The 19,811-nt window shown below is 40.4% G+C and overlaps 2 protein-coding genes and 1 long non-coding RNA gene across 7 annotated transcripts in view; 1 reads left to right on the top strand and 2 right to left on the bottom strand.

Annotated features, from left to right (window-relative positions):
• Positions 1-11: 11 nt before the first annotated feature.
• On the bottom strand, positions 12-560 carry LOC120721506. The gene is made up of 2 exons (XR_005693177.1): positions 359-560; positions 12-263 (listed from the first exon to the last, which is right to left on the bottom strand). It is a non-coding gene; the product is annotated as an uncharacterized LOC120721506 (long non-coding RNA).
• Positions 561-1,195: 635 nt separating this feature from the next.
• rs1a (retinoschisin 1a) lies at positions 1,196-7,069 on the top strand. The gene is made up of 7 exons (XM_040011359.1): positions 1,196-1,404; positions 1,530-1,636; positions 1,856-1,881; positions 2,106-2,226; positions 4,268-4,409; positions 4,889-5,084; positions 5,792-7,069. The coding sequence occupies exons 1-7, from the start codon at positions 1,361-1,363 to the stop codon at positions 5,942-5,944; spliced, it is 789 nt and encodes a 262-aa protein (XP_039867293.1). The 5' UTR covers positions 1,196-1,360; the 3' UTR covers positions 5,945-7,069.
• Positions 7,070-7,573: 504 nt separating this feature from the next.
• The window catches only part of cdkl5 (cyclin-dependent kinase-like 5), a 41,511-nt gene continuing 29,273 nt past the window's right edge, over positions 7,574-19,811 (bottom strand). For 2 of the 5 annotated variants that reach the window (XM_040011354.1, XM_040011355.1), the window contains exons 13-21: positions 18,644-19,485; positions 18,081-18,421; positions 16,830-16,931; positions 16,398-16,503; positions 16,116-16,248; positions 14,307-14,412; positions 13,755-13,916; positions 12,070-12,321; positions 7,574-10,622 (exon numbers count right to left, since the gene is read on the bottom strand). In XM_040011354.1, the coding sequence (XP_039867288.1) occupies positions 10,212-10,622; positions 12,070-12,321; positions 13,755-13,916; positions 14,307-14,412; positions 16,116-16,248; positions 16,398-16,503; positions 16,830-16,931; positions 18,081-18,421; positions 18,644-19,485 (2,455 nt within the window). In that variant the 3' untranslated portion in view covers positions 7,574-10,211. The remainder of the gene's footprint in view (positions 10,623-12,069; positions 12,322-13,754; positions 13,917-14,306; positions 14,413-16,115; positions 16,249-16,397; positions 16,504-16,829; positions 16,932-18,080; positions 18,422-18,643; positions 19,486-19,811) is intronic. The other 3 variants (XM_040011356.1, XM_040011357.1, XM_040011358.1) reach the window with 3 other exon arrangements.

Below are 19,811 nucleotides of genomic sequence, written 5' to 3'. Positions count from 1 at the left end.
AGAGGCAAAGATTAAAATAAACCCTTTAATAATAAAAATAAAATTTTGTTTTAAAGTCTATATCTTCATGCAGCGGCTCTTGCATGAATCCTCCGTTGTACGTGTGCAACAGCAGCACTGAGCTCTCGCCGAGTGATGACTTTCAACCTGTTTGACTTGGACAGCCGAGAAGCCTCTAAGCCTACAAGCCTGAGCAGGATCGGTCTGGGGACACCATGCCTCCTGGTCAGAAACCCAGGACTTCTCAGTCCAACAGGACTAACCTGCAGAAGACGAATACCAAGAAAGTGCATGTGAAACCAGTCCCTCATCACATAGGAACATGTACAGGCCAGATAATTACAGTGTGCATTCTGACCTCTTTATGAGCTCTGTAGATGAGAGTGGAGTAAGCATGAATCCTCTTTTTGGTGCATGGAGGGATCCTACGCGTTGCATGAATAGCCGCCTTCATGTTTGCTGTGTCAAGTTCCTAGAAGGGGAAAAAAAATTGTCATGAAGCAAAATCACCTAGTGAAACATGCAGAATCTCTTTTATAAGGCCACTGGTGAAAGCAAAAGGGCGCGCAGGGAGTGAAACTCGTGCTCTAATCAGCACAAATTGGAAACAGCTTTGCTTGATTAGGCTTAATTATTTTTACCCACCTGGCTTTAAAACCCTCAGTGGGAGGAGGGAGAAATGCCACGCTCAAACAAACACAGGAACAGGACACTCGCTTATTTTGTTTTTAAAAGCTGCTTCTGATGATAATTATCCACGTGCCTGTCACCTGCAGCATTTCAAATCCCCTCAAAAACAAAATAACTAAATAACGTGAAATAAAATAGATCTATAAGCAACATATACAATTCATGCATTCATTTTTAATAAAACAGAGTATGTTTATGAGAGACTTTTGCCTACAGAAAAATGGTTTATGATTAAACAATAGTACATTGATACATTTGTGAAATAGTAATATCATCTATGTACTTAGACTCTTAATCGAATTCTTTTTTTTTTTTAATTTTCTTAATTTAAATTTGATTTTTTATTTTTTTTAAACATTTTTTAAATAAAAATAAAATTAAACAATAAATACGATACAATTTTATGTCACTCTAGTTACATCACAGCAAAGAATCAAGTATTAAAAACCAGGTTCCTTCATTCCTTCCTTCAAACCTAACGTGATAGTATAGAAGAGAACTGCAAACATTTGAGGATGACATCCAACTGCAGGTCCTTCTGTCCAATCATATGGATCACTAGGCCCAGCATCAGCCACCACCAGCATCCATCTCTCTTGCTTTCACTCTTGTACACACACACACAACTCTAGTGTGGCAATTGGGTGCGCTGGTGTCTTCTTTTTTTTTAATGCAGGATTTTTTGACCTCTGTGACCGCATGGAGATTTTCCAGGTATGATGGCATTAATGGTGATGGGTGAATAGCTGTAGGAGGGGCTTTGTTAGATAAGGATGGCATTAGATAAGGCCATTAGTGTCCCGTGGATTATTGTAATCCAGCCTTCCTATCACTACTAGCTTGAATGCTCAGTCTATGGTCAGTCTGGTCTGGTTTGGAGCGGGTTGGAAGATGGCTCTCATCATACAACATTTCCTGCTGGGCCTCCTTCTCCTGGGAACAAACGGTACAGTTTCACTCTTACAGTTGCACTGATATTATATTTTATTACCAGTGTGTGTTGTGTTTATTTACCTTTTCTTAATGTGGTTAAACTAACAGATTGATTCACAGATTTTAGTATCCAGAAAGGGTGACTATGATGCCCTAACAGTCCTGTTTTTTTCTTCTTCTTCTGTGCCTCATCAACTGGCTTTTTTTCCCTCCTGTCCATCTGGCTGAACAGTGTTCATCAGTATTTATGCTCAGGAGGTATGAAAAATCTCAGCAACCCAGCAAAATGTCACAGATGATTTAACTGTCACAGTGTCAGGATTTGCTTGTAAAGAAAAAGAAAGAAAAACAACATCAACAGCAAAACACAGACAACAGCCAGACCAGAGTTATTATGTTAAATTATTCTCCTTTTATCATTTGTAAATGAGCTCTATGTCAATTTTCAGCTGATAAACGTTGTTTATGTGTGTCTGTATAAGAACCCTGGGGCGTGGACTAACAAGTCCTGCAAATGTGATTGTGATGGAGGCGAATCGCAGACGGAGGTTTACTCCATTGGGTCTGGCTCATCTTTGGTGCGAGGAGTGGACTGCATGCCGGGTGAGAGCCATTAAACGTCACTCTGAGTGGACATGAATCATATAAGTAGCTTAAATCTCAATCACTACTTAATTTATTCATAACATCAGTGTGCTTTAACCCCCTGTGTCAAGACTTATTTACTAATGAGATTTATTACGTGACTTTTGCTGATCTACAATTGCACCACTAAAGTGATAATAGTTCTTAAAAGGAGAAGGGAAGGGTGTGTTAGATAGACATGAATTAACTGTTGTTTAACCTGCTCAAAACTGAAAGGTCTGTACTTAACAGTGATTTTTATTACTGATTAATCTGCTGCACAGTCAGAGAATTGAAGCCAATTCAACTGAAGACAAAGTAAGACTGCAAATCTTCATATTTGAGGAGCTGAACGCTTTAATTTTCTGGGACTCTTGCTTGAAAATTGCTCAAACGATTATCACTGCTGATACAAGTAGATGGACAGTTTCAGTGTGTGCACAATTGTGTGTCTATAGTTCGTGTTCATGCAATGAGTGCATTAGGCTCCAGATTTGACGCCGCAGGGTGGATGGACATGCTTCACTGGACATCCTTGGAGAAAGGGAAGAAGAGGGGGGGGGACATGTGAAGAAACAGAAGCTACCTGTGATAACACTGCACAGTCCTCCAGAATTCCCGTTTCAGTAACGGGAAACCTGCATTTGGATGTTTGTCAGAAACACTCAAAAAATAATCTCACTGCAGCGCCCAATAATAGCTGATCTTGAGTTTTCAATCGTACCATATTCATCCTCAAACTGAACGCTCTCTCACTTTGCCAACTTAGCCTGGGATTTAGCTTTTAAACTAAATCCCAGTGAAATCTGTAAACCTGTTTTGTTTTCCTATTTTTTTGGACCTCCTACAAAGAAACTACAAAAAAGGTCTTCTGACAGCCTCACTTGAGCCTGAGAGCTAAAGATCAGATCTGAATCACGTCTGACTCGATGAGGAGAGGAGCTGACAAACGAGTGAATCAGTGTGTTTGAGCTGAGCCGCAAATCACATGGCAACCAGAAACAGATAGGAGGAAGAAGTTCTGCCGACTATCATTATATTAGAGCATGATTCGGAGATTACGGGGCTCATAATAGACCATGCTGATCTCACAATTACAGAAACCAGCAATTACCGCTACGTGGATGAGAACTGATGAGTGAGAAAGACTTTCCTGCCCGCTCTGCGTCAGGGTTCGCAGAGTTCCTCAATCCACGGAGTCTCACCTCGCAGTTTGCCTGTTGATTCAGCCATCTGAATATGTGTTGTTTTAGTCAGGAAACACATTAGGGAGGACTACAGAGGCATTTGCATTACTGTTATGTAAACACTTATCTCCTGACTCACACAGACGCTTCTGCCGGGTGTGTTGTAATACTGGGATTAGACAGGATGCAACCCTGTGCCAGATAGGCTTAAGCCAGTAGTAAACAAAAGAGCAGCAGGCTACTTCTACTACAGTTTCTGTTCCATGTGTCCACAGCTGATGTTTTTCTCACTCATGTACCACTGTCTCTCTCTCTCATTCACATATTTAAAGGCTTTATTTACCAAGTAAAGGAGTGGCTCTCGTGTGATTTTAAAGGAAGCGAGAGAACAACACGGAGCCAAAGCCACGGAGAGCAGAACATGGCCATCTGTCCGTCTGCTGCCCTAATGGACATCACTGATCTCTCACCACGGAGAATTAAACTGCAGGATTTTAGGATGGGATATGGGTCACACAGAGGCTCCTAACAGTGGGGGCCATGGGAGCGAGAGGGTGTGATTATGGGAATCTGCAGGGGTTAGGAGAGAGGAAAGGATGCCGAAATGGAGAATTAAGGAGAGGCTTAGTGGTTTGATGGTCTTTTTATATATATATATATATATATATATATATTTTTGTGATGCACTGCTTGGCTTAAGCTAGCCGTTTGTATTCTCTTCTCTCAGGGTGACGATATTAAAATCTCATGGCCACGAGGACTTTCAGCGAAAGAAGACATATTACCTGAAACTAAGAGTGCTCATATTAAGTTGTCTCCGATCTCCTTTGCAGAGTGTCCCTACCACAGACCTCTTGGCTTTGAGGCTGGATCAGTGAGTCAAGAACAGATTACCTGCTCCAACCAGGACCAGTACACTGGCTGGTTCTCCTCATGGGTACCGAGTAAGGCGCGACTCAACAGCCAGGGCTTTGGGTAGGTATATATATATAGGCCAGCACCACACAGCCAACTGTTGTGTCTCTTTTAAAAAAAGATCATGACTCTTATCATCTGTGAGGAAAAGTGTAGTAAACACACTCCTTATGTGTATTTTGTTACTTAAACACACCAAAATGCTCTTGCTTAAAAAACCATATAGATGAGACAAAATGGGGAAAAAAACATACAGAATCTAGTAGGACTTTTAAAAAATGCTAAATATTGTAATTTTTAAGCATTAAGTTGAATCCTTTCTTTCATTTTCTCTCTTTCCGAAAACAAAACATCATATCGTATGTTAAAAACTGTCAGTTTCCTCAGAACACAAAACAACAGGATTTTATCTTTAGAGAAGATATTGTAAAAACAGCAGTAAATTTCTCTGTCCTGCGTTGTGCTAAACTGTCGTGACCAACTATGATATTTGTTGTATAAATCAGTGCTGATATTAAATGTTTTTCTTTCTCCTCCAGCTGCGCCTGGCTGTCTAAGTTCCAGGACAGCAGTCAGTGGCTGCAGATTGACTTAAGGGAAGTGACGGTGGTGTCAGGGATTCTCACTCAGGGCCGCTGTGATGCCGATGAGTGGATTACCAAGTACAGTGTTCAGTACAGAACAGATGAGAAGCTCAACTGGATCTATTACAAAGACCAGACTGGAAACAACAGGGTCAGTTAAGTGCACTTTGGATACACTGAATAATGTTCAACACTTCAAGTATGGAGGCCTGAAAGTGCCTAAATTAATAAATAATATGACATGAAATATATGAAAATATAATATAAAAAAATAAGGAGTCTGTATTAATTGACCTCCAGTTCCTTTTATTTTTTCAGCTTTTTTTTTTTATGTATTTATGCAGTATTTGACAGCTGCATATAAATAAAATACTAAATTAAATGGAACACAAATAAACAGAGAAATCAATATAACAGTAACCTAATTCAAAAGACTTTTATGTCAGCGAATTTAATTGCTGCCAACATTTTTTAAATATATTTTTTCTATGTATTCAATGGTTTTTAAATTTATTTTTTGAGCCATTTATTATTCTCTTTATTGAAATTGTTTTTATGTAATGCCCTTCATACTCAGACACCGGAGGTTTCTTTTTGATTAGGCTAAGAATGAGGCTACATAATTCTTTGTCCATGCCTCTTTGCATGAAACATTAGGCATTTTATATTTGCCTGATACTGACGTCATGAGAAGTCATATTTTAGAAGTGATTTAAACTGTTAATCAGTCATTGAAAACCAACTGAATGTTAACTGTTTGCAAGTCAACTACCATGTGGTTCTAGAAATAGTAGCTTTAATGCAATGGCCGGTTTTAACTAATCTATACCTTAATCTTGCCTTTCTGTCTTTCCTCAGGTGTTTTATGGGAACTCTGACCGGTCCTCGTCTGTGCAGAACCTTCTGCGGCCGCCCATCGTTGCTCGCTACATTCGCATCCTCCCTCTGGGATGGCACACACGCATCGCTCTGCGCCTGGAGCTGCTGCTCTGCATGAACAAATGCATGTAAACCCCCCCCCCCACCCCCCACTTCCCCCCAACCCCCACCCCCTTTAAAAAATACAAACAAAACAGCTAAAACACACTTACATAAATGCATTAAACCAGGTTTGTTTGATATGTACAATGAGCTCTCATTCACTCCACTCTGCATTGTCTGTATTAAACCAGTCTCACTATGGGGGCTTCAATTTGGGGAGTTCTCAATAGATTGCTCCATTTGCAATGAAACGGCATAAACTGAAAGCAGTAATTAGGCATGGAGAGGGAGAGGTAGCGTTGCTATGGCGGTTGAATCTGCGCTCATGTTAGAAATCCAAATCGTTCTGTGATAGGTCAATAAAATTCTGTCTGCTTCTCCTGATAATCTGAGCGTAGCTGGGAATTTACACAGTAAGTCTCCCCTCCTTATTTACCTTAATGAATCGGTGTGGTAGTAGTCTGCATTTTTCATATTTTCAGCAAATCCCATGAAAAGACCGAAAACAACAACAAGGTCATCCTAATTACAATTACTGTTTGCATTTACAGCATTTTTTTAAATTCATATTTTATTTATTTAATTTTGAATGTTTGTTTTGCTTTTTTACATTTCTAATTAATTATTTGTCCAAATATAATATATAGTAAACAGTCATATATACATAATTTATCATCTGGTGGGTCAAATTAGAACAAATGCATATTATTCTATTATTGTTGTGCACAGCTGTTAGATAATCGGATAGGTGTAACAGACTGCTGTCTTTAGTCTTTTCAATGAATTTGTTAATATGGATTTTTTTTTTTTGGTCTTATTGCCTCATTTGAGTTACTGTTTTCTTGTTTGATTTTTTTGTTGTTGTTTGGTGCTGTTGTTAAAAATTCCTGATTGCTTTCTTTAATGTTATATTTGAATTTCCCATTACACTTAGGAATACATTGCAGAGCTGAATTGCTCTGAAGATGTTCTCTTTATTGTATTTTTAAACCATGTCCTTGAATAAACAAATATGTGTCTGTTTTTATGTTGCGTCTGTGCTCCAAAACAAACTCTGAGACATTCAAAAATGTACAGTTGGCATTTATTATGAGACCCTATCATTTTTAAAGTAGAACGGTCAGTATAGATACTCTGTTATTTTTTATTTACACCCTGTCAGAAGTGGGAAACAGCTTAATGACAAAAAAAGAGAATTGATGTTATAGGAAACACATTCATATTTCTGAACAAAAAGTCTTCTTCTCATCTCAGTTTTCAGCGTGTGCGACCTGCTGAGGGTTGAAGCCTTCATTTCCATCTGACGCGTTGAGTCGATAAACTAACGTAAGGCTTCGGGTCACTAGCAAGGTAAACTTCATCATCACTTTGTCCCATTAGTGATATAAACAAACCCATGTCAGCAGTCATTTACAATCATTAGCAATGAGGATTTTGTACACAAGCGCACAACATGGGACAGTTTTACCTTCTGTGGGATAAACTTAAGAAAAATGTAAAAAATGTATTGCAGAATGATGTGATGTCACATACCAACAGTTGCCAACACTTGCTGTAATCACAGTCTCCTGCAGGAAATCCTTCTTTGTGCTATATTTGGCTCAAATCCATCTAGCTGCCGATTTGGCTAATACAATCTGCATCACTCCGAGTCTTTTAGTGAGTGTTATTGCTTTCAGTCAACCATCAAGTTACTGTGATTGATTCTTATTTTCACCAAATGGGGATCCAAACTTTTCATGGACCATTCTTCTGTTCTTTGTTCCTTTTGTCTGTGATGGCATTTGGAATACATTTTTTTTGCTTTATGCTTTCAAATCACAAACGTATGAAAGGGAATTAAGGCCACTGAAGAAAGAAATTTGAGGTCATGACTTTTTCCCCCCTTCAAAATCCTGAGGAAAACAAAATCATAAGTCTAACTTTAAACTAAGAATTCTCTGAGGGAGAGATTTGTTTGAGAGTTAATCATAATTTTGAGAAGAATTCAGTTTTGAAGAAAAGACAGACATTGAGAAAACTGATCAGATTTTTGAGGAAAAGGTCAGAATTCTTAGATTAAAGACAGACTTTTGAGAAAAAGCCTGAATTGCTAAAATCAGAATTTTGAGAAAAACAAAAAAAAAAGAAATAAAAAAAAGAAATTTGCAACTAAAGTCAGATTTTTGAGGAAAATGTCACAGTTCTTAGATTACATCCAGAATTTAGAGAAAAAGCCTGAATTGCAAAAGTCAGACTTTGAGAAAAGTCAGAATTCTGGGAAAAAGCCTGAATTGCTAAAATCAGAATTTTGAGAAAAACAAAAAAAGTCAGAATTTCCCAACTGAATTCAGATTTTTGAGAAAAAGTCAGAATTCTCAAATTAAAATCAGAATTCTGAGAATAATGCAACAAGACTGTTTATTTTGTTTTTTGTTCCCCCCCAGCGGCCTTAATGCTGTTTTATATTAAGGAGGACAGAATGAAGAATAATGGAAAAACTGGGGAAAAACAATGCTGTATACTTCCCCTAGGCCACAAAATGTTTTTCATTCTACACACCTCAGCTTTACATTGCCCACAGATCAGAAGACAATTAGTAAATGCTTTAATGAACAATCAAGTTAAGTAAAATCATCCCTGATTATGACTGTTAATGTTAATAGTAATGCAAATTGGAAAATCAAATTCAGATTTACAAAAGACTTTTACAAAACTCTTGATAACACAAGCTTTTAAAATGCACACAGGAAATGTAAACACATATTATAGGATAAGTCTGGTGTTATTTCATATAATTCATGACGTCAGCAAAGTCCTATGAAAAGCCCACACCCAGCCAGTGGGGGAATGTAAGTAACCACATTCACTCAAGTACTGTACTTACTATATTAAAATGAGCATATTCTCTACTTTAGTTAATAACAAATTTCAATAACAAATTAAAATGAATCTAAAGATTTTTAGAGCACATACACCCCACTTTGGCTGCACAGACAATGCATTTGGAATTTCTGACAAAATAAATAAATAAATGGATAAAGATAAAGTATTACCAGACTTATCCTTTAAGATCTTAAAGGTTGCAGGTGAGGTATGCCTTTTTGCAGAGAGCTTCCCTGCCGTCTCAAAACACTTTAAATTTTCGATGTCATGTTAGGTAAACCTCCCTCACTAGAGCTGCGTGGTGATGTGGGCGAAGATGCCCGTTAAATGGTTTTTAAGGCTGTGGACAAAACCAACATGGCAGCAACAAGATGCTGGAAAGCTGTTTGTCACTAAACGAACTGAGGGACTGAAAAATGGGCAAATTTGAAAACTGCGACAATGGGAATGTAAGATAAAATGACCTGACAATTACAATATGTGAAGCACAGAGCCTAACAGTCTCACTCTGGCTGTTCTGCTACCAAACCCTGCTAACAAATAGCCCAACTTGTCACAAAACGTCAAAACTGATGTCATGAGGGTGATGGGCAGATTTGCACTATTTGTAATATCAGATATTTTATATATTTGTCAGTATTTCTTTTTACATTTTGATGAAACAATCAGAAAAAAGGGTAAAAACAACATAACATGATAATCTGCTAATAACATCAAATCAAACAAACAAAAAAAAGGACATTCACCATTATTAAATATTCCTTGTGACATATTGTATTATCAACACATAAATATCTATGCATTTCTTTGTGTCGAAACTAAAGCTCTTGCAATTACACATTTAATTCTATATTACCTTATAATATTCCCATATAACCTACATACTGTGTCATTTATAGCTTATATCCTTGAATTTAAAACAAATAAATATTTCATAAATAATGTTAATATAAATCATTTTTTATGTTCTTATCAAATATCAGAGCTTGAAAAACATTTGAGTTTATTGGCCACTGCTATGACAGCGGCTGTCTAATGTGTTGCAGTAGCGTCCTGTGAACAGAAGATGGCAGCAAAGAGGCCACATGGGCAGTGTCTCCTTGACAGGGATGATCAGCTTATTCTGATGTAACCTTGCAAGTAGAGACAGACAATAATATAGAGCTGATACAGTACTGGCATCTCAAGAAAGGATGGGCCCTTCCCTATCTTTGCTTCCCTAAACCACACTGTCCCAGGTGTTTGGCCGGTCAACGTCTAGGCTTTTAGATTTCAGAGGCATGAGCATCGACAGATTACTACATTTCTGAATTAGGACTTGATCCAGTGAAAAAGGCTCTTGTGTAGACCCTTACTGCAGTACCACGATGTCTGCATTCTGGCAGGTGCTTCCGGGATGGAGCTGCATCGGAGGTGGTGTGGTTGAGAGGTTTTAGAGGGCGGTCTCCTTCAGGTCGTTGAGGTTTGGCATCCTGGTGCGGGAGGCTCGGGTAAAAGTGGGTCCATTCTGACCCGGTTTGATGCCCAGCTGTTCAGGGGTGAACTGAGCCCCCTCTGCCCGCTGTAAAGCAGATACGTGCCAGCTGGACTCTATCTGTCCCGGCAGGGGGTAGCTGGCCTTGCGGCTCTTAGCCTGGGTGGAGCTGCTCACCCCAGTGTGCCCCCTGCTGTCGGCATGACCTCGACCCTCGGGGTAGCCTGCTTTGGAGGAGGGCTGCGGAGGGTTGGGCATGGGGGCTTGGAAGCGCAGGTCTTGAGGAGGAGGAGGAGGGGGAGCCTGTCCTTGATTTGAGGAAGAAGGGGAGAGGTGAAGGAGCCTACGTAGTGACTTGAGTGGTTGGCTCTGGCAGGGGGGGGAAAGAGACACCACTGATGAATTATCTTAAAAAATAAAACTATATTTTTGTTATTGTTTACAAATCCCATGACCAAGCCCAACAGTGTGTCACATGTGCTGAGGCCATGTGACAGTATTGCAGGTAACTGTCTGTTGAATTCACATTGGCTCAAGGATGCTATCCCCAGGTAGCTATCTTGCCTAAAATGTGCATTTCGATTAGTGAGCATGGAGCTGAGGAGGACTATCTCCTGCTGTGTGGCACATGAAAGAAAGGTCAACTTCAGACAAAACCCCGACCTGATTCTCCTGACATTGTCTGGAGTTGATGGGTGAAAACGATGTTTTCTGTCTGCCGAGTACTAAAGCCAGTCTCACACACTGTTGGGAGAATCTAGGTCAGTCTCACATGCACTATACAGCAGGAGATAGTCTTTCCCAGCAACATTACCAGCTATATTCTTAAATTAAACAATTGCTTTAATAGTAAATAGCTGTCAGGATAAAACTGATTTTAATATCAGACATTTGTGTTTTAATATATCTTTTGTTAGGTAGGGTGACCAGATCCCAAAAGCTAACTGTGGGTCAAACTGTATGTTTATGTGGGACAAGGCAGGAAATGCTACTAATGTTTCGGTTACTTTGATTTTAATTAGTGGTTTGTGAAGAACAAATTGCAACATTTTAAGTCCCATTATAAATAAATGCAATAAAAATTCAATTCAAGCTTAAGGTTTGATTTTGTTGAATAGTTTTCTTTCACTCATTTATTCCCTTTCTGTCCCAATAACATTTAAACCTTAATGGTTATTCCAGCTGCTGTTCTCCCTGCTAATCATCTTTGGGTTTGAGTAAACCACTTGCTTCCTTTGAGACTAACACGTGTTGACTCCACTAAATCAGAATGTGGGGCATTGTCTCACTATGTGGGTTGGGGGAACGGAGGATAAAACACTGTGCTGTCCTACATAAAGTAGGACACCTGGGCGCCCTACTGCTGGGTAATGTCTGGAAAAGTTCAGGTCTACACTGCATGTGTGAAAATAGCTTCCTCCTTCGTACTCCTAAAAGCATGAAAGTAAATGTAGGAATAATGCGAGAATGGCATTAATACTAAATGTGCTTCTACAAGGCCTGTTTTTTTCCCCCATTCTTAAGGTTCTTCTTAAGGTTCAGTTTTAATAAAAACCTTTGACCTTTTATAGATTATACAGTTTCCCTTTCTTTGGGCCTTGAATCTTGGGAGCTTTATTGTGACACTTTTTATGAGCACGGCGCTATATATTCTAGTTTCGTGACTTCAGTATATAATTTATAGGAAAACTTAAGTATGTATGACAAGATAAAGTATTGTTCTTTTTAAAAATCTAATAAAAAAATCAGATGAAAGACTCAAACTGGGTTGTGATCTGCAGATAAATCTAAACTGCAGATTAAAGTAGGCACATACCTGAGAGTGTGAGTCCACTTGTTTGTCCGGCCAGTCAGTGACTCTCTCTCTCTCCCTCCCTCTCTCCCTCTCTCTCTCCCTTTCTCTCTCTCGTTCTCGCTCCCTCTCCCTGTCCCGGTCTCTGTCCCGGCTCTGTTCCCGGTCTCGATCTCTGTCTCGGGATCGCTCGCGGTTTTTCCGCCGGCTGCTGTGGTGAGAGGATGACTTGGAGCTCCTCTGCAGGGACAAGTGATCCTGTCCGTTCCCGGGAACCTGACGTTCCAGAAATAGAAATATGGAAGTGTTATTTTTAATCCAAAACAAATACATAAAAATGATGATCGCACGTCTCACTAAAATCCCGGTGAAGCCCTTCATGCACTGCTCTGGCAGAAACAGACATGAGACAAGAAAGTGGTGATGATGATTGTCTTATGAAAAAATGCTTAACTGTCTGCTCTGGTGTCTGAGTGTGTTTAGATAAGCTTTAATATAAACTGGAGATGTAACTAATAATTAATATCATCACTGGGCAGTTTGATAGTTGGTTATTTGTTTGCATAAAAGGTCAAAAAGAAAAATGATACAAACCAGCGACAAACAGCAAATTCTTACTGTTGGTAAAATGAAACCAGTAAATCTTTGGCCTTTTTTCTTTTCGCTTCATACACAATTACTCAGCTTCATGTACCAGTTGGCTACATAAGAACTACTTAAAGTGTACTTCTTTTCCTTATTCCAGTTCTGTATTTTTTGGACTATATAAGGAGTAGTTTTGCACTGTTACTTCAAAGTATTTCATTGTATATTGTACACTCGTGCAGCTCTTCTATTCATCCACTGTCTGAAACAATCTGTTTTAGCTCCTCCTTCTTTAACTCCGCCTCAGTTTAATACAACTTTCATCTGATTGGTCGCCCTTTACAAACAAAAAGTCTTAAAAAAAATGGGTGGGGCTACTGTGCTTACCACCAGATCTGTCTAGCTGAGTTGACCATACTAAGAAGAACCGATCAAAGAATAAAAAAAAAAAACCATTCTATAAGTATTTGTATATAGAAGTTTAGCCTAAGCTTTTACCTCATAGGGATTATTTGCACATAGTAGCATCATTATCAGAAAATGTAACTAGGTGCACTACAAGTAAAGAAACAGAAAATAAGGAAAAGCATAATCAGCTCCCTTTAGGAAGTGCTGATAAGTTGAATTATCTGCCATTTTCCCTGTTTCCAGCCTTGCTAAGCTAGCTAGTTAGCCTAATCTAGCTCTCAGAAAGGAGCTAAATGAGCACATTTTATGAAATAACTATTCATGATTTCAGCATTATTACACAACATAGCAAAGAGACCAGTAATTTCTACAGCAGGAGTGTGTGTTCATGTGCTGAACATGTTCGTGACCCTCTCATGATAAAATGATGCCTTACGCTGGCCTGACAAACAGCACACTGCACGTTGAAATGTCTCACGATGCAATGTGAGTGCAACGTGACTGCATTTGACAAACGTTATAGCAAGACAAAATGGATGTGAAAACAGCGTGCAGCATTAAATATATAAATATATATATATGTTTGTGTTTGAAATCCTTTCAGCAAAAAATTTTCTTTAGCCAATCAATCAGTCAACTGAGAGGATTTCAAACTGGGTCATTCCAGTGAGTGCAAAATAAGTCAACATGCAGCCACAGCGTCGGGGTTAGATTACTGGTGAGGCAGGGTAGGGCGCGGCAGGCTGGTGTTGTACCATAGGCGAGGCGACTACAGGTAGGACTTTGACAGCTGAGTTGTGCTTTAAGCTATTTTTAGAGCTAAAGAGGGGGAAAAGGCTTTTCTTGATGCTGGGATTCCTCCCGTCCTCCATGTCGGTCTGTGGAGCAGAAGATGCACAGCCACAACTCTAAACACAAATCTCTGACATCCAAGAGAAGAACAACTGCAGAGGAGGAGGAATATGTGATAAACAGGAAGCAAAAAAGAGACGGTGAAACTTCAGAGCAACTTTTGCTTTAAGATATGCTCGACAATTTTAAGAGCTTTCAAATAAAATCGAATTTCCCTTTAATCTTACTAGATGTCAGTGTTAAGCTCATATGAAACATTTTTGCAAGAAAATATTGACACTGCAGATTCTGCCTTACAATCAGTACGTGCTAAACTCAAAAGGCACACAGCACATGGAACCAAAATACAAATAGTTGATTTGAAAAACCAGGTGACAAGAATAATCTTATTAATAAAAAGTCATTAATAATCTTACTATTTGTGACTTCTTCTTTTTCTTTTTAATGGCTCTGAAGAAGCCTTGCTTTTCCTTCTCTTTGGCGGGCTCTGGAGGATTCATGACCATTGCTTCTGCAGTAGTCCTGCATGGCAAATGTGGAAACGTTTCATATAACTTGGATTATAACATGCATGGGAGCAAACAAAATACATAATACAGTAATACATAGGAACCATACACTATGAAATAACACATGCAGCACAGTAAAGGAGTCTAACTTAATAATCCTCACGATTTACACTTTCAAACCAGCTGCATGTGAAAACGGAAACACTTTATTCAAACTATTCATGCTTTGAAACAGAAAATCTAAAAAAACACGTTGTAATAAGGAATCTGAATAAAAAAGTCATTACGTAAAAAACAATATACTCTTTCTGAGGAACTCAGGCTTCTTCTGCAGCCACTGCCACCACAAACAGTCCACTTGAAGAATAAACAAAGCAAAACACAGTTTTGTGATTTTGGTCCATGTTGACATGATAGCATCACAGGTTCATTGGTTGCACATCCATTATAAGAATCTATGGTTCCACTACATCCCAAACATGCTCTATTGGACTGAGATTTGGTGACTGTGGAGGCCATTTAAGTACAATGAACTCAGTGTCATATTTAAGAAACCAGTTTGTGATTTTTTGAGCTTTGTGACACGGCACATTACCCTGCTGGAAGTAGCCATCAGAAGATGAGTACACTGTGGTCATAAAGGGATGGAAATGGTCTACTCAGATAGGCTGTGGCATTTGAACAATGCTTAGTTGAGGGTAATAAGGGTCCCAGAGGGTCCCAAGAAAATATCTCTATACTAGTATCTGGTATATCTCTACACCAGTATGAGCAGCCATAACCATTGACAGGCAGGATAGAGCCACGCTTTCATCTTTTTATGCCAAAGTTTGACCCTAAAATTCAAAGGTTGCAGCAGAAACTAAGACTCATCAAACCAGGCAGCGTTTTCCACTCTTCAACTGTAAGGCTATGAAAACTGTAGCATCCGTTTCCTGTTCTTAGCTGGGAGGAGTGGCACCCAGTGTGGTCTTCTGCTTCTGTAGTCCATCTGCTTCAAGGTTCAGAAATGCTCTTCTGCATGCCTTGGTTGTAAAGCGTGGTTTTTTTTTATTTACTGTTGCTTTCCAGTAACCTTGAAGCTGTTTGACCTCTTACACAAATAAGGCTCTTTCACCCAGAGGCTGCTGCTCACTGGATATTTTCTATTTTTTGGATCTATGTAAACCCTTGAGATGACAGTGTGGGAAAATCAGAGAAGATCAGCAGTTTCTGAAATGCTCAAAAAACAACCATACAGCATTCAACGTTACTTAAATCATCTTTTTTCCTCACTTTGATGCTCAGTTTGAACTTAAGCAGATCATATCTACATGCCTAAATTCACTAAGGTGCTATGTGATTGGCTGATTTTATTATCTCATGGAATAACCCATCATATATATTAAGCGTTTATATGTATTCAGTGCAGCAGCACAGAGTGAACAATAGATCTTAATTGGTGTTAATGACACAGCGAGAAAAAAAAAGTCAGACACTTTAACAGCAGGGATGATGTTCAGATCGGGGAAGGAAACTATAAAGAAAAAAAAACAAAAAACGTCTTCATCCATGAATGTCCTGCACGTCTGACACACTCTGTACTGGACGTGCACAATTCTAACAGCAGGCTTAACAATTTAAAAGTTGTTCATGTTTCTTTAATCCACTGTTGTTCCTACATTTACTGCACTGCTGCCTCAACATGCCACATAAAGACTACAAATGAACTCTCACCAGTCAAAAGCTGTCTGGCGTTTGGAGTGGTTGGCCATGGCGACAGGGTCTCCGGGTACAATGGGTACGACTGGCCCTCGACCCTGGCCGACGCCGTCGTGGAAAGAGGAGTTATCTGGCCTGGGAGAAGGGACTGAGGAGAAACAACGAGAGGTGGAAATGACTGTTTTTGATCATTTAAATATGATGAATGTGTGATCTTTGATCTTCTTTGTGTCAAAGGAATAATAAACAGAAGAAAGAGGAACCATACAGGTTTTACTGTTATTTCTTGCTCCTTACCTCGATAAAAGCTCCCTACTCTCCGAGGCATGGACTCAGTGAAGATCATCCGGTTCTCCTTGGAGGAAGCTCCGTCCTCAACGTGAGGGTCGTGGTACATGCCAACCTAAAGAGTGCACACATCGTGCAGACCCACGAACACACACAGGGAAACAGGAACATACAATTTTTTTCTCAGCCTTTATCGTTTTAAGCGACATTCCTGTTTAATCTCACTTCATCCCTTATCATTAGCTATCGCAGTCTTTTCTGGCTTACAACACAAACATTCAGGACATCTTAGCGCTTTTCAGTGAGGCTACATTTATACCAGCGACAACGTGCAGTGAAGCTGTTGGCTTAAGTAGGAACACAAAAAGAAAAGCAGTCAGAAGAGCTACTCTCTGTGTTTGCTGAACTGGCTGGAGACGGGGAGGAGTCGGGGGGTCGGACCTCGTTTTTAGAGCGCTGTGTAAGAAAAGCAGCAGTGTTGTCCCGCGTAGAGTCTTTGATGGGGGCACAAGGGTGGCTCATGTCTTTAGGGGACTGCTCACTCTGTTGAGAAGACGGACAGCTGCAGGTCAAAGCAGACTGGAGAAGCAGCATGAAGCAGTGGCAATGATAATGCGAGACAGTGACACTTCCTACACACACACGCACATCAAATCATGAAACACCCATACTCACAAACACACACGCACACAGACAGTCAGTGCACATAACAAAGGAACATTTCACCCTTTGTTCCGCTTCCATTGTTTAATATCTTCCGCGGATGAGCTTTCATACATTTCAGGAACTGTAATTTTGTCTCTGTGTGATTTTTCACCAACCTGCCTCATCCTCCATCATCTTTCTGTAACTTAGAACAATTCCAAGAAAACAGCCCCAGTTATTATTGCCTTCAGACGGGCTTTTAAACTGCAGACGCAGAGCTTTAGTGATCGTGTTTGGGAAACAGAAAAAGGTTTTCAAGCACTTACTGAAAAGTTAAAACATTGACGCTGCACCCACCTCCCATTATCTCACGAGAAATTCAGTTAAAATGTCAAAGTCTTTTACGAATGAGCAACACCTCACCTGCCTTTTCTGTTGACCTTAGTGCTTTCCAATCACCGTCAACATCCCTTTAAAAAAGTTTTTGACACATCATTTATGAGTTATTGTGCCACTATTGCTGTGGAGGTTGAAATTTTGTGTGTTTTGAGCAATTTTACTTGTGTTTATGACTTATTTCTATTGTGCATGAGTAAGCGGCAGCCTGTTTGGAAACACCAAAAACAGTTCCTCGAATGGCCACTTGGATCGGACTTCTGAACTAATTCATGTCATTGAAATGCACCATTTGACCTTGTTTGTGGTTTGCCGTTTAATTAATTGTACTAGCATTAGGACAAATGGGTTTAAAAGTGGGGCAAACAGCAATTTTAGTTCTTTTTAATTTTGGAGGACTCTGGACTGGGTCGTTAAAATGTGGAGAGATCATGGTCAGATAATTCTGGCATAAAGAATGGCAATGTGTTTAGAAATCCTTATGAGCGATGACTGGTGTTGGTTTTTCAGATTGGTGGGGAAGTGTGTGGGGAACTACAAAAACTGCTGTCACCATTCAACATAATGCACCCTAATTTAAGCTTTTCATTGTGTGTCTGTTGCTATTTTAGACTCAATCCCGCCACGTTCGAGGCACTTTCTGCCACTAACCCTCGTCATGTCGTCCGTGCAGTCCTCCCTCGAAGAACTCACTGAGTGTCCAGCGAGGGTGGTCCTGTGCTGCAGCTGTGGGGAGAGGAGCTGCAGGCTACTGGCTCGTGTTGGTATCGCCTGCCCCGGCGGAGGCAAGCCCGCCATCGCCGTCTCCACTCCGTGTGGTCGGTGGCGTTCCCTTCTCACGTACATGGAGTGGCGCTGTGGCCGCTGCTGAGAGGAGAAAGGCGAGGTATAGCCGAGGCCGTAATGATAAGACTCGTGAGGGGAAGGCAGAGTGTGAGTGGAGGGCATCCCAGGTCCTCCTGGGTCCAAGAGCTCCGGAGCACCAGCGTCCTCTGGAGACGGGAAAAGAAGTCAAAGTTAGCAGAGCGATAAGAAGTGAACAGTTACAAGTGTTCTACTATTTAACTGTCCAAACTAATTTAAGTGATCAGGCCAATCTTTTTTTATTTTCTTGTTTGTTCTTCTTGCTGGAATCCACTGTGATGATGTGTTTTGTTTTTGTTTTTTTATAAAGCTTTTAAAGTGTAAAATGAATAGACTTGAATGAAACCTACCTGGCACTAAAGATTTATGTCTGGATTTGTGCCTGGATGAAGAGTCCAGCGTGCTGCTCTCCATGCGGGCATTGCCGCTGCTACGAGAGGCGGGGCTGTGTCCAGATCGATCACTGTGTCGAGTAGAGGGGCTGCCAGGAGGCCCAGAAGGACCTGAAGGGGTGTTGAGGTCTAAACAGCTGGCAGGGAAGAAGCGGGCACTGGGTCCCACCCCAGCTGTCGTGTTAGAGTTTGGGTCATCCGGGTGGAGTCGACCGTCGCTGAGATTCCCCACAGATTTGGCATCGCTCAGTCCGCTGTGGCTCTTGGACAGACTGAGATAAGACGCTGAGCTCTTAGAGGATGAGGACATGGATCCGTGGGCAGAGTCGGCCATACTGTGGGCGTGTCGACTGTGTTGTTTTTCTGCCCCAGACTGTAGGGTGTTAGTTTTGTTTTCCAGGAAAGTGTGCCGACTGACCTGCTGCTGCTGCTGCTGCTGTTGCTGCTGAGAGCGAGAGGAGCTGGGTTTGCCGTGGCCATACTTTACCCCATGTCCCTGGTCCGGCAACTTCGGGGAGGGCCCCAAGTTGAAATCAAACTCTGTTTTGCTTTTGGATTCTTTGGGGCTGAGCAGGTGTGGCAGGTTGTTGTTAACCAGATCTTTGCTGGAGGAGATAGAACGATTAAGAGTCTGGGACATGTACTGGCCCTTGGGGTGCAGAGTCGGACTTAAACTGGATGGTGCCGGTTTGTTGCCGTTGAGAAAACTCTCATTCCCGAGGTGATGGAGGTCTCCGTGGCGAGGGAGGCTGGAACATTCTTTGCTATTGGAACGACGGCTTGAACTCTTAGTGTGACTCCTGTAGGAGCAGAGGGAGGGCCGTTTAGCATGGTGTTGTAATATTTACTGCTGTAAACCAAAAACACCATCTGGATATGACAGTCTATGTTTTTAAATTGAAAATAATCTCTTATACAAATATTACAACCGTTTATTAAAGTGCTTGTGGAAGCATTTCCTATATGACATTACAAAAAGTTAAAATAGCTAGCTAGTATTTTACTTTAAAAATATATAAAAATTTTTTTTTTAACAACCCCCCCCCCCCCCAAAAAAAAAACACTGATCTGTCCGGTTTCTAAGACCTTGATTCGTGGCTTATTAGTTTGATGTAGTTTTACAAGC

Source organism: Simochromis diagramma, unplaced genomic scaffold (genome assembly GCF_900408965.1).
Source record: "Simochromis diagramma unplaced genomic scaffold, fSimDia1.1 OVJJ01000603.1, whole genome shotgun sequence".
Classification (NCBI taxonomy): Eukaryota; Metazoa; Chordata; class Actinopteri; order Cichliformes; family Cichlidae; genus Simochromis; species Simochromis diagramma.
The sequence above is the reverse complement of the archived record's forward strand: the minus strand, read 5'-3'. Positions and strand labels throughout refer to the sequence as shown.

Excerpts from the sequence above, each read along its gene's own strand:
- rs1a (XM_040011359.1), top strand. The coding sequence starts at position 1,361 with ATGCAGGATTTTTTGACCTCTGTGACCGCATGGAGATTTTCCAG. Across the intron at positions 4,410-4,888 it reads CTCAACAGCCAGGGCTTTGG|CTGCGCCTGGCTGTCTAAGT; the intron begins GTAGGTATATAT and ends TTTCTCCTCCAG. Across the intron at positions 5,085-5,791 it reads ACCAGACTGGAAACAACAGG|GTGTTTTATGGGAACTCTGA; the intron begins GTCAGTTAAGTG and ends GTCTTTCCTCAG.